Raw genomic sequence first — 22,841 nt, forward strand, 5'->3', positions numbered from 1 at the left:
GTCTTAAAAGGGGGGTAATATTATGATTTTCTCCCTTTCTTATGTTTGTGACACTCACCTTGGTGGTTATCTTTCTCTAGATCATCCAGAAATCTATCAAGTTCTATCAGAATGTCAAAGCAGTTGAGTGAGTCTTTTCTATGCATCTGAAGCTGATCTGTCAAAGGAAGATCAAGTTGTCCAAATGGTTCAGGAAGCTACAGACAACTTTGGGAGAATTGATTATGCTGCCAACATCACTGAGGTATGCATATTCTCTTGACTCAGATTAGACTGATGAGTTACATGATAGATATCTGAAAACTCTCCTACACCAACAGCTGACACCTTTCTGGCCATCTATGACCATTGTCTTCTTGTTGAGTGAGCATGCAAGCTTTGTCACAGACCATTCATTTATTGCAGATAGTGATACTTTTATTATATGAAATAAGTTTGTTCTAGTACAAAATGTGGGTATTTCAAAGTGCCACATGTTCTTGACTACTGTCATTCACTGAAATTCTGTCTGGGTGCTCTAATCACCATCTCTTTCAATCACACTCAATTTTGCCATAAAGAACATTGATTGAAGGGGCTTACAGTGACTGGAGAAAAAGGTTTCTTGATATCAGCCATTCAGTTCTTGGCAGCTTCTAGTTGCACCTCCATTCTTGCAGCCTTATTATGAGTCTTGAATAGCTTCATAAAATACCATATAACAATGCATCCACAATTTCAACCAAATCTTAATTCACATGAGTCATATTCTTACATGAATTAAGATATGATCAGTCATGTGGTAAATAATGTGACATGTTTAGTGAACATAAAATACCAGTCATACTAACCAGTTTGGGAGTGGATTGTACATTTTTCATGCATCTATGAACTAAGGGCTTTGTGGATGTGATAGACATATCAAAGCATTGCAATAGATGCTGACATGGTAGAAGAGTTAAGATGTGTTCTCACTCTTCTCTTTTGAATAAAATGATATTTTCTTTTTTATCCTGTGGACAATACCAAATTTCTCTTAGATCCATCTTTCCATCATCTGCTGAAATATAGCTCTCAGACAATGAATTTATTTAATTATATTTTACAGATCATAATCATATGTAAGTTGTCATCACTTCATAATATTGAAGTTCAATTGACTCTCCTAACCACTTTGAGCTTGATTTCTCAACACTGCATTTTATGGCATATGGTATCCAACTATGCTTGAAGTATTCAAGAAGTTGCTCATCAAATATTGTTGGAATTTTACCAGAAAGTTCTAGAAAGGGCAATCCAGCATCATGCTGAGAGTTGATGAGTAAGCTCAAGAGAAAGAGAAAGTTGTAGTAAATTTTAGATATAAGCCTGGAGAGTATAAATACAAGCTCTGTAGAAGCTGTAGAATAATAAGTTCATTCTATCTGACCTTATCAGCCTGGAGTCTACCCTGTGCATCACCCAGGATTTCCAACAAATATGCCTGCCTACCACCCTTGTAAGTCATTGTGAATATAGCATCCATTTGGACTTCTGATGCAATTGAAATCCAAATTAACATGCTCTCAGCATTTTCTTGGAGTCAAGATATAGGATTCATCTATATTGGATCTATTGCTATCATCAGGTTACCCATCATGTGGACAATAATAAAGATGAGAATAGATCAAGATAACACAGCAGTTGCTATGCTCAAAGTATGCTTCTATCATGCAAGTAGAAATGATTTCTGATGTTTCTACAGAATGTTAAACAGTATTTCATTGACTTTAATGCATTTATTGAAGATCAGTGTGCCTCCTGTCAAGTGGGCACTGAGGAATGAAATGCAATTCAGCTTTGCTTATTGACCATAACTCAGTATGTGCACTAACAGCAGTCACTTCAGGGTGTTGTCTAACAAGTATGTATCAAGATAATGTCTAGTGTCAAAACAGAGAGCAGAAGCCCTGTATTCTGCTGTATGCACCTTCACTCTATGCATCTATCTTCTTAAGACTGATCTCAACATAATCACATGCAATCTGAGTATCAAGGAAAGAAAGATATGGGTAATTGTAGAGAATTATTTGGTGTTTAGAGTAATATTAGCAGCTATGCCATTGCAGAATCAACTAGAAGCCACCAAGCATTGGGTGGATCAGGTCAACACAGCATACCCTCCAGTGGCTGCAGTTGATGAAGCTTTATTGTAATCACCTTGGACAAAATGAAGAGCAGAGTACTGAAATGCTGAGAAGTGGCACAAGAATGAATCAACAATATGCAGGATGCACACCACCAAATCACTAACATCAAGTCATAATGTGGTTCAAGGGAGGAATGATAACATCTGGCTCCTCAGTATATAGAGAATGTAACATTGATAGAGTGCAATAGAATGTAATTCAAGGATATATATTGTGGTTTTACTAGGACAAAGTTGTCTGTGTCACTGAATACAATAAAATCTATCTCAAACAGTCTGTCTGGTGCAGTTTCTGGACTGATATGATATGCCTGGTTGTGACTTATACACAAATACTGGCTGTTCTGAACTGTCTCAGATCTGTTCTGACTGTCTGACACAAACTTTCAGTTGCTTTCTGGAGTTCTTGCACAAAACAAAGTGATCTGGTCACCACAATACTATTCAAGTGGAGTCTATGACTCAAAGCTCTTAACACAACTCTTACTGTTTGCTTGGTAGCATTTCAAGAGAGGTCAGAAACCTTTCTTTCCCCTATACATGATCTGATATTTATACTTTCTAGCTACTCATAGCTGACTAACATAAACAACTATTGACTAATATGCTTGCTGATACAACCTGGAAGACTAAACACATTCTCTGACAGATATGAGCTCATCTATGGCTGCAGGATGAGTATGAGCTCATATGCAGTGGTTGGGCAGATATGAGCTCATTTGCAGCCAGCTTGATTGGATGACTGGACTCTGCCTGATCCATACTGGCATACTGATCATACAAGTCCTTCAGATCTGGAAACCTCCCTTGCTAATCACAAGGTCCACTAGTATTCTGGTTGCCATCAGATACTGAGGTGATGCCCTTTGAGAGAGCTGGCCCTTCACCAGATAATTACTTACTTATTATCTCTTACTGTGGCATAGAGTGACTAACCTGGTAGAAAAAAAAATTAAATATATTCAACTTTTTACCAGGTATGGTTGCCCAGCATATCAGTACCCAGTTAGAATATTTGCAGACCAATACACAATGAGAACACATAACACTTGCATACAATACCTTTGAATTTGGAATGTGTCTACCTGTGATTTTATTCATTTGAACTATGCATAGCAATTTGTTTTCTCAGATACAGCAACATGGATTTCTGGACTCTTTGATTTGAGATTTTGACAGAGTGGCAGAGACATGTTCTTTATGCTCAAGAATGTAGAAACCTCCAATTTTTACATGCTGAAAGTGAAAGAAAATTGAAATTATTTCTGTCTCTTATGTATGTCAATATCATGAAAAGGAACAGTGGATGAATCACCGAACTCAGGAGTTTGAAAGCAAGAAAATTTTGGCTGCACAGAGAAATATTGACAGATGCGGACAGAGTCAATGGCTTGGACACTTGAGAGGCGGGGTTACTTTCACGTCTTAGTACTTGATGCACTTGTTGCATAATGAAATACAGTCTAAAAAGCATCGGAAGTTATTTCCGATGTATACATACGGCCCGGGAGCCGACCCTGCCCTTGATCACGCTACTAGCTGGGCCGCATCCTTCCTTCTTAATACGATGATCGACCCTGAGCTCCCTGCCGAACTCATTGAAGCCATTATTTCGGATTTCTGATACTCGGAGAACTCTTCTCAAGACCGTATCACCTTCATGAAAACTTGCCCTCTCGTCAGCAACCTCTGGAAGGAGGTTTTTGCGCATATTTCATCCCGCGACATATACGTTCCAACGGTTGCGTATCTCGTCCACCTCAGCACTGTCATTCGCACCAATAGCTCCGTTATCTACTGTTCTGATCTTTTCCAATCCACCCGTACAATTACCCGCCATGTCGACCTCACCGAAACTACCGGTGACGTCGCCATGGAGCCCTACTCAGCCCTATGTAGCTTGCCTAATCACTCTGGCTTTCGCAGATGCTTTCCGAATATCGAGAGAATACATTTGGAGGTCAACTACTGCATCCGAGGCGGCTGGCACGAGCTCATACTGTGCCACCAACAGCTCATCCGGACGCATATATCCATAGCGCTTGACCAAGCGATGACCGAGCTCAGTGTCCTACCTGTCGCTTGGCACATCGTTGCGGAGAATCCAGAGGTCGATCACGTTGGTGGCGTCATCGCTGATGTTCACTGGGACATCTTCCTGAGGGAGGTCACTCTAGCAGTCGCCCCAGGAATGCTGTGTTGCATCAGGAAGGATCCGTTCAAGGACACGGTATCGAAATCGACATACGTCGGTGGTCTGCTGCATTTCCGAGGACACGCTCTCCTTGCCGAAAGAATGGGTGATGTGCGACATATAAATTATTACTTCCGGAAGACTGCCTCAAAACCTCCAGGTGAGAGGCTTTCTAATGCTCTTTCTCCCTGAAATTTCTCATGTTTTATCAAGGTTTGTGGGCCCTGATAGGCGAAGTATACGAAGATATGAAGGGAGCGTTCATCCCTTCTGCGTCCGTCTATTCGTGCTGGAAGACTATCTTGGGCGAAGCGCCTGGACAACGAAAGCTCTGAGTTGCTTTCGCTAGGTTACTTCTTTTACCAGGTCAGCTGGAGCATCTCTTGTCAGACCATGCAATTCACGTCTTTTTATTTAGCTGAACTTCAACTTCTTGAATTCCTTGACGACTAATGAAGACTCCACCGGCTTCCAATCTCGTTACCTGTGAAAAGCATCACCTCTGCCACGCAGTTATCTCTCCCTTTCTTCATGTTTCCCCTTTTCGATGATCCTCAGTTTCGTGTCTCCAGCCCTAGTTTAAGGTCTTTGTACATGCATCAAAATGACCTACTTTCTTGTGCATTTGTATCTTCCAACTGTGCTCAGTTCAAGTTTTTATGCGGTCGAGCTGGTACTTCAGCTCTCTGAACACCATTCTCTGGTAGTTCTTATGTGGTGCTAGATTTCGAGCCAATGCTCGTCACGGAATAATCAGCCGCAGCTTGAGCTCACCCACTCACAAGAAGCATTTGGTTGTTTCGGCCGTTGGAATGATTCTGCTTGCTCTGCCCAATAATAACGCGCCGCACTACACTTTAGTGCATCCATTGGGAAGAACACTAGTACTGTAATCACGCTTAATCAAATGGTGTGCGACATGATGTTGGACGCGGGAATCGACATTCACTCGGAAATGATGTGGGGTTGAGTGTCCATGTGGAGCAATGTCGTACGAGTGTATATGTCTTGTTTTTTTTCTCTCCAGCCGTCATAGTAGTGTTTATACTGCCTCAGGTCACAGGCCGACTCTAGTGACAGTGCCCGTTGCAAATGCAAATATTTTTCCAGGTCGTTCCGGCAATGGCCGGTCCGATCCAGCACGTGTTCCACATAAATTGGAGAAACTCGAATCCGATCGCTCCTGAACACTGACCACCACCATCGGAATTCCGTTTACAATCTTCCTTCTTCTCCCGAAACAATACTATGGGCATCCTCGATATCGTACCGGTGAGTGTCGCAGACGGTTGACGCTGGACGCCGACGATAACGACGACCACAGGCTGGTGTGTTGACTGGCGATAATGTCCGCAAAGTCTTCGAATACGCCAAGGAGAACAAGGTGCGCTGGATAGCGCTTAATTTAGTGCATATGTGCTGATTTTTCGTGTAGTTTGCCATTCCTGTGAGTTTTCTGCAGCTGCCAGTTGTTATCTGTACTCATCACCGGTATTTACCGTATAGGCTATCGTGAGCTGTCCATTCATATCCGATTTCCTGACACTCATATTCATGTCGCAAGAATGTAACCTCATCCTCGACAGCGAACGCTGTACTCGAGGCTGCCAGGTAAGCCCCGTCATGACCGTGATCCAACGATGATTTATTCATCGCGACTGTAGGGACATCAAATCGCCCATCATCATCCAGGTCTCTCAAGGCGGCAGTGCCTACTTCGCTGGAAAGGGCCTGGCCAATGACAAGCAGCAAGCCTCTATTGCGGGGGCAACAGCTGCCGCAGTCCATGTTCGAACTGTAAGCAAGGCTTACGGCGTGTACGTTTGTTCCTTGAGCGCCATGCTGTATTCTAACGTTCCGTCATAGACCCGTCATTCTCCACAGTGACCACTGCGCCCACAAACTCCTGCCCTGGTTCGACGGAATGCTTGAAGCCGACGAAGCCTACTTCAAGGAACACCAGGAACCCCTTTTCTCCTCCCACATGCTCGACCTTTCCGAAGAACCAAAAGAGGAGAACATCGCGACATGCGTCAAGTACTTCAAACGCATGGCGCCCCTCGGCCTGTGGCTTGAGATGGAAATTGGTATCACTGGCGGTGAGGAGGATGGTGTTGACAACACAGGCGTTGACAATGCCAGCCTCTACACCCAGCCAGAGGACATCTGGGATGTTTACAACGCCCTCAGCAAGATCTCTCCTAACTTCAGCATCGCCGCTGCCTTTGGTAATGTCCACGGCGTCTACAAGCCTGGAAACGTCCGCCTCCAGCCTGGATTGCTCGGAAAGCACCAATCATACGCGAGCCAGAAACTAGGTGGAAAAGCCGAGAAGCCGTTGTTCCTCGTCTTCCACGGCGGTTCTGGATCCACCAAGGAGGAAATCAAAACTGCTGTGAGCAACGGCGTTGTCAAGATGAACGTCGACACAGATACTCAGTTCGCTTATCTTGTCGGTATCCGGGACTTTGTCCAGAACAAGAGTGGATACCTCCAGACTCAGGTTGGTAATCCTGAAGGTGCTGACAAGCCCAACAAGAAGGTACGTATCTCTCGGTTCAGTTATATTGTTCCTGCCGAGATTAATTTGAACACACAGTACTATGATCCTCGTGTCTGGGTGCGTGAGGGTGAGAAGACGCTTGTTGTTCGTGTCAAGGAAGCCTGTGAAGACCTCGGCAACGTTGGTGCGTAACCGGTCCATGCGAGTCCCACGGTGCTGGCTCATCGTTACACAGGTCGTCTCTGAGTGAACGCAAAAGGGAAAGTAGAAGCAAATGTATTCGAGATGTAATGTTAATTCGCCCGTCAACTATCCTCTTTGATTTAAATAATGGAAGAATAATCTTCCACCGATGACTGTCAACTGAGGTGCTTGCCTTGTTTGTCTCGTTGTACTGATGGGAAGGAGGAGAGCTTGGGGTGACTCCGATCCCTGAGTATTCATGTTACCGGCCTTACCCAATTCTAAGACGTCGGTCCTCAGACATCGTCTCCTCTGGTATGTCGATTCGTCCTGGGTTTTCGCTAGTGCACCGACGTGGATTGTAGAATCCAGCAGGAGCCTTTTCATTGACATTTTTTCGGGTTGCTCTAACCTGCGATGTGCGTGCTGTGGATGAGTCGTACGCGTCATCCTCCGTTGGTTCTGAAGAGGGGAACGTTAAGCCGTTTTCGATATGTCCTTTTCGGTAGAAGCCCTACCGATCCCCACATAGCGGGATGCTCACGAAAGTGTTCGCATCCGCATCTATGTATAATAGCTTCCCACACGCGTGGTTTATTCCTACGCATCGATGACATGCACTGTGACGTTAACTCTTTAACTCTCTCGAGATACCGCACACCGATAGCCGGGGGTTGCAGCCTAAAAACACGTTTTTCTGGACGCCGCTGGCTTCGACAGACCTTCGAATGACCAACATGTGTAGGCAGTGAACTGAAGGGTCCTTTGAGCGCAGCTTCCATGTGGACGGAGTGGTTATCCTGGCACGGCTATCGGGCAACAAGGTCTTGCCTCGCCAGAAGAAGATGCGAATCTATCTGTCATAATAACGATAGTCATTAAATGCAATTGATATAGGTATACGTTAATCAACATCATCAATACCGCCAAAAGATGCATGGCCAGGAGGTGGAGTAGGGCTCGATGAAAAGTTAAATGCAAATCCGCCAGCGCCGATTCGGAAAGACTGCGTTGAAGAAGCCGGTTGTTGTAGATGTTGCTGTTGCTGCTGCTTTTGTCGTTTCTTGTCAGCCCTCAAAGCCATCTTCCTTCGTTGAATCTTCGCAAACGACGAAAGCGTGTTCAGGGCATCGCTCACATGCCTCTTACTCGGTCGATCCGAGATCCTACGAGGGCACGTCAATCAATGCCAGTCCTATCAGTAGTGACATATTCCCGACCTTGTCTGCATAGCCTCGCCGACATCATGCGCGCGCAGAAAAGGCATGAGTTCCGTCGCTTTCGCATAGACCTTGGTCAAGATGGGCGCTCCACCCCTGATCGCGTTAGTGACCTCGACCCAGCCATCGAATCGCTCCCCTAGCGGTGGCCTCAGTTCCTCCCGGAGATCTTCCAAATCAGGGTCGGACGGATCTAGGTCTAGGTGACCCAAGAAATCTGGATCGTCACCCTCTTCGATCCCAGGCGCGGGGATGCCCATCATCATGGCTGCGAACGCGACAGCGTGGAGGGGCGCGGAGGACGGCGTGACAACATCGTCTACCCATTGTTCGATTCGGTCGCTCCGCTGTTGCGAAGAAGACGGCAGCTTGAGGATCCGCTGGAGTTCATCCCTGTGTACAGAATCTTCGATGCAGCAGAAATTTGGGCGGATGGCAGAACGGACTGCGTACACCAAGTCTGTCATTTCTTTTTCAATTATTTGGAAGGTGCGCGTCCGAAACAGAGGGGATTCAGAGAGCACGAGGAGGGCAACCTGGAGGACTGGAGCGTCGCGTGGGCGGAGGAGCGACGAATGGGAATCCAGGAGATTGAGAATTGCCAGCGTATCGTTCTCGGCTGCGTAAACATCTAGGGCCGCGGCCAAGTTGTCAGAGCTGTACTCCGCGATTTGAGACAGAATGTCAAATAGGTTTTTGTGCGTCTCGACTGGGGTGTCAGCGCCTAGTGCTTTGAGGGCGATGTATAGATCTCGTGATGGCGCCGTCTCAAATATGCTATGAAGGCGCCGTTGGACGAATCCTCGCAGATGCAGTCGATGTCGGTTGATTGCATGTGACCAGTGGTTGGCATGGAGATGACAAGGGCACTGGACGTTGTCGGTGTTGGACTCATAGTCTGATTTATCATCATCATCACTGTTGTAGTCTTCCCAGTCTTCTTCGTCATCTTCATCTTCTAAGGGTGCAACGCGTCGAAACTGAACTAATTTGATAGCATAGCTCAACGTACCATTTCTGCCTCCTTGGAGTAGCCGCACCAATGACTTCCACCCCATCTCTTCTTCGATATCCAACAGCATCTCGGGTAGCTGTTTTCTGGCTTGGTGCCCGCCGGAAGCAGAGAGGCACACAAACAACTCTCTCCACATCCATAGCAGTACAGAGTTGATGTTGTGTGGTCCATAGAACAAAAAGTGTTTCACTGTTTTGCCGTTCGTCCGTTTGACGCATATATCGACTTCGTATGTCGTAATGGAACACTGACATCTACACTGACGCGTCAAGGAGCTGATACACAGCACAGAAAACACGTACCCTCCAACCCTAGTCCCATCGTCGAGCCTGCCCAACACGCCAGCGATGAACAACAAGCACTGATGAGCCTGGCGAAAATGGACATGGTGCTCGTAGATGACGATCCATATCGTGGAGAGCCACACGGAAATGGTGTCGATGATTTCGGTGAGAAGCTCGTCGCGGTTCGACCTGTCTTTCACGAAGGAACACTTCGCATCGCGTGCAAGGTCGGCTAGTAGGCCGTTGATCTCTTTCTTCTTGCCCTGCAGATCCAGAAGTGGAATCAAGGAGTGCCGTTTCCGAAACCTCGAGGCATAGCACACGACTAGATATAATTGAGTCAATTTCAGCTCCCCAGCACGCCACACCACGCCACGCCACGCACGTCGTCTGGCCTTTCGCTTCGGTGCAGAGTCGAGAATGAACTTGAGATTTGCTTCGACGAGTATTCTCTGCGACTCTGATGGCAACGAATCGTAAATTTTGATGAACCTGGCAGCCATCAGCACTAAGCTGCATAATAAAGCATGCTTGAACACACCTGGAACTGGGTGACGCGGCGGACATGTACGGTAAGTGTAATAAAATTCGAGTTCAAGGGCAAGCTTTGGTGACGGCATACCTTATGCCCAATTCAAGAAATAAATTATTATTTTATCACGTGATCGTTACGCGGGGGAATGTCCTTTTATGTTTCCTTCCTTTTCCAAGCCTTTGTGTTCTTCGTCTTGTTCTGTTTCCATCCAGTTCTTTTCCCCCCTTCCCCTGGTAACTACATTCTCCAAGTGCCTTATGTTCTACAGAAAATCTGCTGCCATTATTGAAGCAAGGAATCTAAAGATTGCGGAAATCAACAAGATATCAAAGTGCCGGATCAGGCGGTTGTTTCCTTCCCAGATATAGCCTCAGGACGCCTCGAGGCTGACTGCCATTCGTGGTTGCCGACCTCGTTGTCTTCTGGAGGCGTCATCCTGTCTTAGACACGAGGGAAACGCGCGTAGCACAACTGCTCGCCTAAAGACTGGGCCTTTGTTGTGCGGTCGATCCTGAATCCTTTGTTCCCATCTCATTCTGGCCCTCCTGGACCATTGTTTTCTTTGATTTGTGCAATGTCCAACCAGTCGCCTCAGCGCCCTCGTAAACCACAAATGCATCCAGCTTCTCAAGGTAAGTCTCGTGCTACTCTTTCATTAACGTGAAAAATCGGTTTCAAATCGATCCATCTGTGCCCTACTGCTATGTAATAGTTGGGCGCCACGCCTTCCTTTCTTTCGAATCTCTGTCTTTGTCGCTACTCTATTAATCAGATACTAACTATCGTCATGCACAGGCCAAATGCTGCCTCGAGAGAAGTCCCCGTCGCCTTCTTCATTTCGCACGCGGACGATCAAGGCGCAGTCTATGCCATCAGCTACACAGATATTTGCCTCTACGCACCAGCCTGCCCAACCAAGTCCGACGGCGCCCAATAATTCTAGGCGATCACCCCCAAACTCTCAGGTACAAAGACTTTTACCTACGCCGCCGCATCCTAGTCTCCCCGAAACCGCCGAGCACCGCACGAGTCCTCAACCATCCCAACCATCACATTCCCAGCCCAATGTCAATACCCACTACCCCCGCCCCATCAACCGCGTCACCCCTCAGCAGTTTCTCACCAAGTTCCAACATGACGAGAACTGGCAAATGACCGAGGAGCTCTTGGCCGAGATCGAGCGGGCCGATCTGCAGCAATCGCAAAATGTCGCCCAGCCTCCGAGTTCATATCCCATGGCCTACGGACAAGCAGATTCTCCATCTAAAGACCCCGTCGTCGAACGCGTTCGAGCAACGGAGAAATCCAGTCCCAAGGACGTCGACGGTCGCAGACCACAGGCTTTGAAGGAAAGTCCAAAGGTTCGTGATCGCCAATCCTCATCTCCTTCAGGACAGATCCAAAACCCAGAGCCACGCCAGTCACCCGCTTACCATACCCCGATGGGGAGTCCCGGAGAGCACCCCTCTGCCCTGCAGAACTACGCTCAGTATCAGTACGATACGTCGTCGATACCTAAACGAAATTCGGGTCCCAGCGGCGCAGACGGCCGACCTGCATTATCCCTCTCTACGCAGACGCCTCCTCTTCAAGCGATCCACACTCGGAGCCCCGATAGGTCCCTTCCGGTGCAGGAGGAGCCCGAGGAAGAGCTCACTCACCTTCTATCAAACAATGGGGATACCAGAGACCGGGAGAAATGGGCGGGTGCTGATATCGAGCATCACCAGACGTCCCCTACTCCATCTTCCGACCTTCATCCAGAGGGCAATTCCTCCCGGTACGATCCCAATCGTTCCTTTGACGGGAGAAGTAGTCGTGCCGGTCATCGCGACGACGATGACGAAACCCTCATCGAGCCAGATCAGCGGGACGATGAAGACGGCCAGTATACTCCTCGATCTCCCTCCTCTGGCCTGCCTGCAGATATCCCCCAGGATCGATATCAGCAGCAGAGCCAGTTCGTCAAACCTAGTCGGGGCAGGGCGCGTAATGGGGTGACGGACCAGCTGGGACTGAGAGGATTCGACCAACTGTTTGAGCCGCATAGTGTCCCTCGAGATATCCCACCCCAGTATGTCGAGCCAAAGAAGCAACGGGCGGAGCAACAGTATTCCGATCCACGCACTCGTGCCTATACGCCACAGCTGCATTCTGATGACTTCACTAATTTGTTGGACCATCCGACGTCAGCTTATATTCAAGCCTATTTGGCACGCTCACCACGTCCAGACGCGCCTATCCCTCCTACCCCTCATAGCCAGACCTCACCCCCTTCTCCCTCGCCGTTGATATCCGGTGGATACGATGCCAAAGATCTCCCTCCATTCAGCCCGGTCGCTCCAGTGGGATCTCCTTATCCATATCCGTTCTCTCATGTACGGCGGTCCCAACCGTATTCTGGACATTCCAGCCGCGGTCAGATGCCAGCAAACTACGATCTAAACCACCCTTCTGTTATTCAGGAACAGTTCGCTAAACAGTGGTCTATGTATGCTCAAAACAACAATCATGGTCATATCACTGATTCTACTTTATCTCCATCGTCTACGCCCTTCTCCACACCGTCGTTTAACCCCTGGGCGTACTGGCACACTCAAAGAGTTCTGGGGGGCCGATATCCAGATCCGATAAGCATTCGGTCGAGTCCTAGCCATGAACCCATTCCACTCCCACGCCCTGCAAACGTAGGTTTAAAGAAGAAACGCAACTCTACTGATTTACGTACGCAATCTGTCGCAAGGAAGCCTCCCCCTCGTGTGGAAAGCACCCAACCTCGAGATACGAGTCCTGAGCCGTCTACATCTGGCGAGGAGACCGCTGGCGAGGAGCAGCCTCATTTCGCCATCATGGAGGAAGGAGCCAGGGTGAACGGCTATGTCGACGATGATAACGATGACTGGATGGACGAAGATGACGATCAAGATGACGAAGATTTGTTAGAACTAGAATACCATCCTTCCTTTGTCAGCAGTGTCGAAAAACGTCGTCGTCGATGGGAGACGCGCTGGGAGGCACTTGCTCAAGCAGTAAGTTTTCCTTTAGTCGACGAGATAGGCAGTTCTGACCCTATCGTCCGGCAGTTTCAGGCTGTTGATCGCCAGACTGACGCTACAATGGTCTTGATGGCCGCTCCGTCCCATTCGACCAAGCTGCACATGATGACTTCGCGTTCGATCAGGAGGCAGTCGTCAACTTTAGCTCGGTCGCCTATCATGCAAGGGATGAGATCAGGATTCCGGCAATTGGCGATTCAGCGCCGGCAGAGCCGTTCGCATAGGTCCTCTTTGGCGGATCGATTCCTGACGCCGTCGAGCATGTCTGGAAGTGGGTCTGATGGAAGCGAGTCGAGGGAGGAGGATTTGAAGCGGGCTTTGAGCTCTGCGTTGCAGAGTCTGAACACGCTGGGAGGCATTTACGAGCAGCGGGAAGCGAGATGGGTGGAAGAGATGCATCGTATAAGCGAGGATCGTGAGCGAGTCGAACTTTTGCTCCGGCAGGTCTTGGGGGAAAGACAGGTGTCGTCTTCGGACACTGACGGTCATGCGATTTAGAAAATCTGTTGAAAATCATGCTGAACTCAATCTATTGTACAGATATGCATAGGAAACCATGTTTTAAAATTGCACTTTACATGCCGACACTGCCGTTATATGCATGTTAAACCAGTCCACAACATCAGGAAAATAGATCGGCAGTATAATTGTCCTTGACACTTCCCAGTCCCCGTCCACACATGACACGGCCCAGGAGGCGGCGGTATGGAAGGTCGACCATCTCGTCATGTTCAGCCTGTGTGCCCAGTTGGCAATGAGACCGGACCTATGCTACTGATACGCCTGTCCATCGTATGGCTTTATTTATCGAAATAAATGATACTTAGGCTACATTGCAAGTAAAAACTAGTAAGTATCAGTGGCGCAAGCCTACATTGTAAGAAAACCATCTCCAGGCACTCTGAACAAGGCATTCTGGGGCTCGGATAGAAGTCGGAGCTTCTACCTGGTAACTCGACATTCCAGATGGAACGAGCTGCGGGCGGCCTAGCCGGCACCACGGCAAAAGCCGTGACCAATGGAAATAAGCGCGATCGATCGACATGTCAAGATACCAGGCGTTCATACGTGTTTACGATCACGGGCGCACCAGCGTGGAGCTCGAAGCGCCAGTCTACTGTGGCACTGTCTAGTAGAGGCGGAGTACATCTCTTTGACAAGGGACGCTCAGCAGATGATGTGGATGCTGAGCTGCCTTGATGAGATTAAACTCCCGGCACCTTGCCCCGGTCTGCTGTATGGCAATAATCTGGGGGCGGGTTCCTTGACTAAAACCACAAAATCCCACTAAAAGGTGAAGTATATATGCCATCCGCCAGCACTACATATGGGACCTCATTAAGAGTGGCAATCTTAAGGTCGAATTTATTCGAGGAAACACGAACCCTGCCAATAGTTTCACGGAACTGTTACCCCGCGACGCGCGTATCCGTTATCTACGCGACCTGGGGGAAAGATAATTCTCTTAAAATGATATCAATATCAAGGTTTTGTTAACTCTACAATCTTGAAGGCGGCCAGATTGAAGAAAGATACCAGTGTTACACTACTCGGGGGCCGTCATTCCAGAGGGAGTTCACCTAATGGCAAGCACCAACAAGACACAACAAGCTTATTCACCATCGACAACGACGATCAAATGACATCGCAGCTGCTCCATATCGTCGCGTCGGTTTACTGGCAACCTTAGTTTTCTGGCCCTTTTATTATTGTCTAGTCCTGCTACTGCTCAGTATCTCGAAAGAACAACAGGAAAACACCTTGAGTCACTTATACTGTCGACTCGGAGATTCTTTTTCTGATATGGATAGAATATCTTCCATTCATCGCTATGTCTCTACTGCCATTGTAGCGCCTCTTGGTGTCGGAAAGATAGATACTGGTCTGTGACAGTGAAGAGACGGCGAAAGTGCGCATGTTTATTGTCGAGAGCCCGCGAGCCCAGGAGCAACGACTCCCGTCCTTAAGGTGCCAACTGTGTCAGCGTACACTTCACCGTGAAGAAATACCGTTTCATCTTCTGCGAAGACTTTGTTATATTCTTACAATCTACGGCCAGAAGGCGTTGTTGTGATTTTGAACTCTTTGAGAAGTGAGGGAGAGTTCCATGGGCTCTTCATGCACTGGTCGTTGGTTCACGTTCTGTTGTCGCTGCCTCTTTTTTATTTCCTTCGTTTCATCTACAGACACCGGTAGTGTATGGATACGGAACATTGGTACCAGAATTACCCACATTTTTTCTTTTCTCAGGACGCTTCGTTCAGATCTCGCGTCGGATGTTCGAGTTCTTCATAACATATATGTTCCTTATCCAGCGGTATTGATTTCTCGATCTGTCTACTTGTCCAACAAATGAATACAATATCACCGATACATTTAAATCACTCCCGAGCACTTGTAGAAGATTCCCTTAGAGGCCAACATTGATGGGGGTGCAGCCCAGAGCAACAACGCCGTTCTGTTCGTGGATAAGTATGCATGCAATCATTTCCGAGGTCGAATTACTCACGTAGCTGTTGTCTGTACAGCAGACAGGTTGGTCGGAGCAGTCGGTGCCACCAGCGCCAATGCCAGTGATGGGGCTGCAGGTAACACCGCTGCGATGAACGTACTCAGCAAAGCAGAAGACACGATTTAGTACGTGAAAACCTACAGATCAGCGGTGATGCTGCTGAGGGCGATCCCGAGGAGGCCCAAGAGGGTCTGAACAGCGCTACTCAGGTCACTGGGCTATCACAATTCAATCGTTTAGCTCCCCAGCGTGATCGTATAGATGAGTAGCGCAGGTCAACTCACACTCTGGACAGAATTGCAGCACTGCGCGCTACCGGAAGCACAAGTGTCTTGCCGGGGAAGGACAGTGGCGGTCGCAAGGAGAGGCAAAGCCAGGAGAGTAAAAGCAGAGAGACGAACAAACATTATGAAACTGAGGTTAAGCTGTACAACTGTGAGGGCTGTTCGACTTGGTCATACCCGGTAAACTCACCTCTCTTTTATACGTTTTCGTCCTCTCTGTTATCCCCATGTACGATAGTCATCTGGTCGAGTAATAATGGTCCGTCCTGACTGGCAATGCGCACGTTTGAGGAATACCGGGACAGGATGTGGTGCTGGGTGGAAGCGAGTATCCGTCAGTACCATACCTTTTCACGGTACTTGTACTGTATTTCTTGGAATCTGCGAGAGAATTTGAGCAATCCGGCATTCCGGCATGCTGAGTAAGGAAAGAATCCGATATTGAAAGAATTAGATAGAAATTACTGGAAAAGGTGTAGTCTAGTATAAATATGAGAAGTCAATGGGGAAACTCAGGAGTTTGTAACCCAAAAACTAAAGGTCTTACAAGCACGTACTTTGGATACAGTCCAAATCTGAACACAAACTACACTGCTGATCTCCATTTACTGTTCTCTACCTCTTATCGCTATGGCCTCGCAGAACATCAATTCGCTACTCGGATCTGGAAAATGAATGGGTCAAAATTACCATGATTAGAAGTTTAATCTCAGCATAATATTACGGCGTGCAGGCATATGGAAGATTGTTTCCGGGGCAATAGAGAAACCAAAGCTTTGCAATGGAAGGAATTGGAAGGAAGGGAAACAGCAGCAGAGGATAGATTGTACAGATGGGTCATCAGCTTGAAAAGGCACAAGGGCAAGCACACAGACCAAATTTGGAAGGAAATATTTTAGGACTCGAGATTCGGACAACGAGGCTGAAATTCGAGGAAGTCTAGAGGGCCTACATCAGGATCGGAATTCGAAGAAGTAGAGGGCTTACCTAAAGACGCTAAAGGTAGAATACCGGCTTGAAGGGAAGTGTTGGAATCTCCAAGAGAATTCGAGCAATCCAGCATTCCAGCATGCTGAGTAAGGAAAGAAGGAAAGAAGCTGAAGGGAATTGAAGGAATTAGATAGAAATATTGATATGAATTGCATCCCAAATAGGTTTTCTAAGAAATGGTGTGATCGAATGAGCCAGCACCGGGCCCTCATTTGGATACGTACAAAATCTTTTCCCTGTTGCCCTGAGCACCATGACGGAACCGTTGGTCGCATCCACTCATTCATTTTCATTTCAATGGCATATCTTTACCAGGCCTTTCGAAGCCCAGTAAAAGAAAGATGTCGGTGAACAAACTCACGGTTTCTTGATCTGCTCAAGGCTCATCTATCCACTTGAATTAATGTGACATAAAAAAGGGTCGATTTCCCCCTGACAGCCTAGATTTCCGACTCATGAACAGCAACACGGGAAAGATGTAGGCCCGTTACATATGCGAAACGTACCACCTGGTATCAGATGTCCTCCTGACCTAGTCGCAGGCTGCATTTTCTTGATGACTGTTGACATGAAAAGAGTTATGCTACTTTACCTAACAAATGCAGAACACAACGAACTCCTTCAAGAGTCGAGTGGAAGGGTTCGTAGCACCTAGGCTGACAGGGTACATCGCCATACATTTGGTGTTGCGCGCGAAAACGATCGAGATGGTAAAGTGCTTTCTGATCCTTGTTGGCTGGATCGAAGCATCCGCCGAGCTGGACCCTAAAAAGGATGGTATGAGAAGGCTCACTGTGGAGATACGGTAATACTCAGTCTCTATAGAAAGGGAACGTGATCAAATGGAAAGATATGATCACCCGGAGCAAGCAGCTCCACCTGTCAAATACTCGAAACGCTACCACGGGACAGGCTCAGGTTCAAGCTCTGTACAGGAACAAAAGAAAATATCGTTGATCGTATGGGCATGTGTTGCGTTCCGCAAAGAGCTGCAGAGATATCTTAAAATAAACAGGCATCCAAGCGAACCCGGTATTGGCGATGGTTTCACAACTCTGTCCTAGTATAGTTAGAAATCGAACTGACATTTGTCGCGACAAGAATGACATCTGGCACTGCACGAGCGTGGGCACCTGAGGGTAGAACCCTTGACCAGAGTGAAATAAAAGAATCCCAACGTTACCTGTGTCCACTGTTGCATCTCGGAAAAACACATTTCAGGCTGAAGAAAGAAGCAAAAGAGATCAATTGATAGAAATGCATACAACATGGACAATTGCCCACGAGAAACGGCGTGGCGAGCATACTAATCTTTCCCCGAAAATATTCGCCTGTAGATTCCCTTCGGTGATCCATCTAGAAAACACATAAACATACGGTAGAAAGACGGAAGGGAAATGAAGAGACTTGCTTCATTTTCATCGACCTTCAGAGCTTTGACGTGGAGCGTGGCGACATATCTCACATCAGCGTATACAGGTGACATTGTCTCCTCCAGCTTGCCACTGATGAGATTGTATATATCCTGGGATGAGGTATTCAAGGCCGACAGGTCAGCAGGCAGGACAAGGGGACCATATATCATGGTAGCTAAATGGAGAATGAATGGAGCGGCAGTGGAGATAGTGTAAGGACGTGCGTACGATTCATTACGGTAATGCGTATCTCAGGATGCTCGCGGCCAAATTCAAAGGCGGCCTCTTCGGCGATTTTCTTGGAAACAGCGTAAACAGCCATTCCAGGAAGCGCGCTAGAAACAGCCTGCTCGTAGGTTAAGGGGTTCCCGGTGTCTCAGTGAGTCTATATTGCTACCCTGACAGAACCGCTGTGCCATACCAGTCCTCTGCAGTATAGGTATAGTCACGCCAAAGACCTGAATCAGAGGGTCACACAGATCGATGGTAAACTGATACAGGCAGCTTACCAACCTTGGTTGGGTCAACGACTGCAGCGATGCTTCCTGTTACAATAACACGTCGGACACCATGCTTGAGACATGCTTCCAGAACCTTGACCGTCCCCTGCCTCGCAGGATCAAGAAGGTCCTTTTCAGGATCGTCTACACTCCGGAAGAAAGGCGACACCACGTGAATAACGGCACTTATACCTTGGGCGAAGGTAGACTGGCATTGAAAGCTTTCTAAGACGCTCATATGACAAGGGAGCTCCCTCAATGGGTGATCCGGTGATCGATTCCGGCGAAGAGGATAACCGCGCAACAGAAGCATGAGGCCCGGCTTCGTAAGGAAAGCTATCGTGATATTATCGCGTGTACGCTCTTCCAAACAGTCCAACCATATCGGTATACACGCGTTGTCCGCGTTACCCCTGGCCTTTCCACCGACGAAATAACCTTGTCTGGGAACCTCGACAAAGAGAACTACGACGTAGAACTCGGGGAGGCCCCTTCTGGCGTATAGGTTCGTGATATGTTTGGCCAGAGCTTGCTTGTCCTCGTTTGAGTAAAGGTTAGGGGGTACATAGAATCGATGAAGAGGTATGGTCGCTTCTGAATTTGAGCATCGGTTGCGTGTTTCCTTCGTTTTAAGTGTCTTTAATGTCTCACATACCCAGCTCGGCGGATGCTTCGATCCAGCCAACAAGGATCGGAAAGCACTTTACCATTTAGATCGTTTTCGCGCGTAACACCAAATGTATGGCGATGTACCCTGTCAGCCTAGGTGCTACGAACCCTTCCACTCGACTCTTGAAGGAGTTCGTTGTGTTCTGCATTTGTTAGGTAAAGTAGCATAACTCTTTTCATGTCAACAGTCATCAAGAAAATGCAGCCTGCGACTAGGTCAGGAGGACATCTGATACCAGGTGGTACGTTTCGCATATGTAACGGGCCTACATCTTTCCCGTGTTGCTGTTCATGAGTCGGAAATCTAGGCTGTCAGGGGGAAATCGACCCTTTTTTATGTCACATTAATTCAAGTGGATAGATGAGCCTTGAGCAGATCAAGAAACCGTGAGTTTGTTCACCGACATCTTTCTTTTACTGGGCTTCGAAAGGCCTGGTAAAGATATGCCATTGAAATGAAAATGAATGAGTGGATGCGACCAACGGTTCCGTCATGGTGCTCAGGGCAACAGGGAAAAGATTTTGTACGTATCCAAATGAGGGCCCGGTGCTGGCTCATTCGATCACACCATTTCTTAGAAAACCTATTTGGGATGCAATTCATATCAATATTTCTATCTAATTCCTTCAATTCCCTTCAGCTTCTTTCCTTCTTTCCTTACTCAGCATGCTGGAATGCTGGATTGCTCGAATTCTCTTGGAGATTCCAACACTTCCCTTCAAGCCGGTATTCTACCTTTAGCGTCTTTAGGTAAGCCCTCTACTTCTTCGAATTCCGATCCTGATGTAGGCCCTCTAGACTTCCTCGAATTTCAGCCTCGTTGTCCGAATCTCGAGTCCTAAAATATTTCCTTCCAAATTTGGTCTGTGTGCTTGCCCTTGTGCCTTTTCAAGCTGATGACCCATCTGTACAATCTATCCTCTGCTGCTGTTTCCCTTCCTTCCAATTCCTTCCATTGCAAAGCTTTGGTTTCTCTATTGCCCCGGAAACAATCTTCCATATGCCTGCACGCCGTAATATTATGCTGAGATTAAACTTCTAATCATGGTAATTTTGACCCATTCATTTTCCAGATCCGAGTAGCGAATTGATGTTCTGCGAGGCCATAGCGATAAGAGGTAGAGAACAGTAAATGGAGATCAGCAGTGTAGTTTGTGTTCAGATTTGGACTGTATCCAAAGTACGTGCTTGTAAGACCTTTAGTTTTTGGGTTACAAACTCCTGAGTTTCCCCATTGACTTCTCATATTTATACTAGACTACACCTTTTCCAGTAATTTCTATCTAATTCTTTCAATATCGGATTCTTTCCTTACTCAGCATGCCGGAATGCCGGATTGCTCAAATTCTCTCGCAGATTCCAAGAAATACAGTACAAGTACCGTGAAAAGGTATGGTACTGACGGATACTCGCTTCCACCCAGCACCACATCCTGTCCCGGTATTCCTCAAACGTGCGCATTGCCAGTCAGGACGGACCATTATTACTCGACCAGATGACTATCGTACATGGGGATAACAGAGAGGACGAAAACGTATAAAAGAGAGGTGAGTTTACCGGGTATGACCAAGTCGAACAGCCCTCACAGTTGTACAGCTTAACCTCAGTTTCATAATGTTTGTTCGTCTCTCTGCTTTTACTCTCCTGGCTTTGCCTCTCCTTGCGACCGCCACTGTCCTTCCCCGGCAAGACACTTGTGCTTCCGGTAGCGCGCAGTGCTGCAATTCTGTCCAGAGTGTGAGTTGACCTGCGCTACTCATCTATACGATCACGCTGGGGAGCTAAACGATTGAATTGTGATAGCCCAGTGACCTGAGTAGCGCTGTTCAGACCCTCTTGGGCCTCCTCGGGATCGCCCTCAGCAGCATCACCGCTGATCTGTAGGTTTTCACGTACTAAATCGTGTCTTCTGCTTTGCTGAGTACGTTCATCGCAGCGGTGTTACCTGCAGCCCCATCACTGGCATTGGCGCTGGTGGCACCGACTGCTCCGACCAACCTGTCTGCTGTACAGACAACAGCTACGTGAGTAATTCGACCTCGGAAATGATTGCATGCATACTTATCCACGAACAGAACGGCGTTGTTGCTCTGGGCTGCACCCCCATCAATGTTGGCCTCTAAGGGAATCTTCTACAAGTGCTCGGGAGTGATTTAAATGTATCGGTGATATTGTATTCATTTGTTGGACAAGTAGACAGATCGAGAAATCAATACCGCTGGATAAGGAACATATATGTTATGAAGAACTCGAACATCCGACGCGAGATCTGAACGAAGCGTCCTGAGAAAAGAAAAAATGTGGGTAATTCTGGTACCAATGTTCCGTATCCATACACTACCGGTGTCTGTAGATGAAACGAAGGAAATAAAAAAGAGGCAGCGACAACAGAACGTGAACCAACGACCAGTGCATGAAGAGCCCATGGAACTCTCCCTCACTTCTCAAAGAGTTCAAAATCACAACAACGCCTTCTGGCCGTAGATTGTAAGAATATAACAAAGTCTTCGCAGAAGATGAAACGGTATTTCTTCACGGTGAAGTGTACGCTGACACAGTTGGCACCTTAAGGACGGGAGTCGTTGCTCCTGGGCTCGCGGGCTCTCGACAATAAACATGCGCACTTTCGCCGTCTCTTCACTGTCACAGACCAGTATCTATCTTTCCGACACCAAGAGGCGCTACAATGGCAGTAGAGACATAGCGATGAATGGAAGATATTCTATCCATATCAGAAAAAGAATCTCCGAGTCGACAGTATAAGTGACTCAAGGTGTTTTCCTGTTGTTCTTTCGAGATACTGAGCAGTAGCAGGACTAGACAATAATAAAAGGGCCAGAAAACTAAGGTTGCCAGTAAACCGACGCGACGATATGGAGCAGCTGCGATGTCATTTGATCGTCGTTGTCGATGGTGAATAAGCTTGTTGTGTCTTGTTGGTGCTTGCCATTAGGTGAAATCTCTGGAATGACGGCCCCCGAGTAGTGTAACACTGGTATCTTTCTTCAATCTGGTCGCCTTCAAGACTGTAGAGTTAATAAAACCTTGATATTGATATCATTTTAAGAGAATTGTCTTTCCTCCAGGTCGCGTAGATAACGGATACGCGCGTCGCGGGGTAACAGTTTCGTGAAACTATTGGCAGGGTTCGTGTTTCCTCGAATAAATTCGACCTTAAGATTGTCACTCTTAATGAGGTCCCATATGTAGTGCTGGCAGATGGCATATATACTTCACCTTTCAGTGGGATTTTGTGGTTTTAGTCAAGGAACCCCCCCCCAGATTATCACCATACAGCAGACCGGGGCAAGGC

General features: G+C 47.4%; 11 protein-coding genes across 11 annotated transcripts; 6 read left to right on the forward strand and 5 right to left on the reverse strand.

Moving 5' to 3' along the window:
* Nucleotides 1-1,458: 1,458 nt before the first annotated feature.
* Nucleotides 1,459-2,174, forward strand: BT62DRAFT_920205 (uncharacterized protein; the record flags this gene model as incomplete). Its single annotated transcript, XM_043184204.1, has 4 exons — nt 1,459-1,477; nt 1,549-1,676; nt 1,724-1,786; nt 1,977-2,174. 4 exons carry the CDS (start codon nt 1,459-1,461, stop codon nt 2,172-2,174), a joined length of 408 nt encoding a protein of 135 aa, XP_043039692.1.
* A 1,653-nt stretch (nt 2,175-3,827) lies between these two features.
* BT62DRAFT_1006419 (uncharacterized protein) lies at nt 3,828-4,696 on the forward strand (the record flags this gene model as incomplete). Its single annotated transcript, XM_043177246.1, has 2 exons — nt 3,828-4,521; nt 4,575-4,696. The coding sequence occupies 2 exons, from the start codon at nt 3,828-3,830 to the stop codon at nt 4,694-4,696; spliced, it is 816 nt and encodes a 271-aa protein (XP_043039693.1).
* An 894-nt stretch (nt 4,697-5,590) lies between these two features.
* BT62DRAFT_932562 (uncharacterized protein) lies at nt 5,591-7,127 on the forward strand. The gene is made up of 9 exons (XM_043186376.1): nt 5,591-5,633; nt 5,686-5,745; nt 5,797-5,808; nt 5,868-5,873; nt 5,926-5,972; nt 6,026-6,178; nt 6,228-6,903; nt 6,961-7,048; nt 7,100-7,127. The coding sequence occupies exons 1-9, from the start codon at nt 5,610-5,612 to the stop codon at nt 7,108-7,110; spliced, it is 1,077 nt and encodes a 358-aa protein (XP_043039694.1). The 5' UTR covers nt 5,591-5,609; the 3' UTR covers nt 7,111-7,127.
* An 824-nt stretch (nt 7,128-7,951) lies between these two features.
* BT62DRAFT_896085 (uncharacterized protein) lies at nt 7,952-10,069 on the reverse strand (the record flags this gene model as incomplete). Its single annotated transcript, XM_043183247.1, has 4 exons — nt 7,952-8,213; nt 8,268-9,536; nt 9,585-9,891; nt 9,952-10,069. 4 exons carry the CDS (start codon nt 10,067-10,069, stop codon nt 7,952-7,954), a joined length of 1,956 nt encoding a protein of 651 aa, XP_043039695.1.
* Nucleotides 10,070-10,430: 361 nt separating this feature from the next.
* BT62DRAFT_158018 (uncharacterized protein) lies at nt 10,431-10,756 on the reverse strand. Its single transcript, XM_043179885.1, has one exon. The coding sequence runs from the start codon at nt 10,718-10,720 to the stop codon at nt 10,472-10,474; it is 249 nt and encodes an 82-aa protein (XP_043039696.1). The 5' UTR covers nt 10,721-10,756; the 3' UTR covers nt 10,431-10,471.
* Nucleotides 10,757-10,967: 211 nt separating this feature from the next.
* On the forward strand, nt 10,968-13,655 carry BT62DRAFT_895989 (uncharacterized protein; the record flags this gene model as incomplete). Its single annotated transcript, XM_043183242.1, has 2 exons — nt 10,968-13,130; nt 13,185-13,655. The coding sequence occupies 2 exons, from the start codon at nt 10,968-10,970 to the stop codon at nt 13,653-13,655; spliced, it is 2,634 nt and encodes an 877-aa protein (XP_043039697.1).
* Nucleotides 13,656-15,384: 1,729 nt separating this feature from the next.
* Nucleotides 15,385-16,095, reverse strand: BT62DRAFT_932566 (hydrophobin-251). Its single transcript, XM_043186377.1, has 3 exons — nt 15,954-16,095; nt 15,667-15,768; nt 15,385-15,615 (listed from the first exon to the last, which is right to left on the reverse strand). Exons 1-3 carry the CDS (start codon nt 16,074-16,076, stop codon nt 15,568-15,570), a joined length of 273 nt encoding a protein of 90 aa, XP_043039698.1. The 5' UTR covers nt 16,077-16,095; the 3' UTR covers nt 15,385-15,567.
* Nucleotides 16,096-17,542: 1,447 nt separating this feature from the next.
* Nucleotides 17,543-18,007, forward strand: BT62DRAFT_920211 (uncharacterized protein; the record flags this gene model as incomplete). Its single annotated transcript, XM_043184205.1, has 2 exons — nt 17,543-17,720; nt 17,769-18,007. The coding sequence occupies 2 exons, from the start codon at nt 17,543-17,545 to the stop codon at nt 18,005-18,007; spliced, it is 417 nt and encodes a 138-aa protein (XP_043039699.1).
* Nucleotides 18,008-18,249: 242 nt separating this feature from the next.
* On the reverse strand, nt 18,250-19,096 carry BT62DRAFT_969139 (NAD(P)-binding protein; the record flags this gene model as incomplete). The annotated part of the gene is made up of 3 exons (XM_043188933.1): nt 18,250-18,533; nt 18,587-18,733; nt 18,868-19,096. 3 exons carry the CDS (start codon nt 19,094-19,096, stop codon nt 18,250-18,252), a joined length of 660 nt encoding a protein of 219 aa, XP_043039700.1.
* Nucleotides 19,097-19,246: 150 nt separating this feature from the next.
* On the reverse strand, nt 19,247-19,444 carry BT62DRAFT_833173 (uncharacterized protein; the record flags this gene model as incomplete). The annotated part of the gene is made up of 1 exon (XM_043182414.1): nt 19,247-19,444. A coding segment is annotated over one exon (198 nt), but the record flags the coding sequence as incomplete, so codon positions are not given.
* A 1,679-nt stretch (nt 19,445-21,123) lies between these two features.
* Nucleotides 21,124-21,834, forward strand: BT62DRAFT_932571 (hydrophobin-251). Its single transcript, XM_043186378.1, has 3 exons — nt 21,124-21,265; nt 21,451-21,552; nt 21,604-21,834. The coding sequence occupies exons 1-3, from the start codon at nt 21,143-21,145 to the stop codon at nt 21,649-21,651; spliced, it is 273 nt and encodes a 90-aa protein (XP_043039702.1). The 5' UTR covers nt 21,124-21,142; the 3' UTR covers nt 21,652-21,834.
* The last annotated feature ends 1,007 nt before the right edge of the window (nt 21,835-22,841 follow it).

This window comes from Guyanagaster necrorhizus (genome assembly GCF_019112545.1).
Source record: "Guyanagaster necrorhizus MCA 3950 unplaced genomic scaffold BT62scaffold_13, whole genome shotgun sequence".
Lineage (NCBI taxonomy): Eukaryota > Fungi > Basidiomycota > Agaricomycetes > Agaricales > Physalacriaceae > Guyanagaster > Guyanagaster necrorhizus.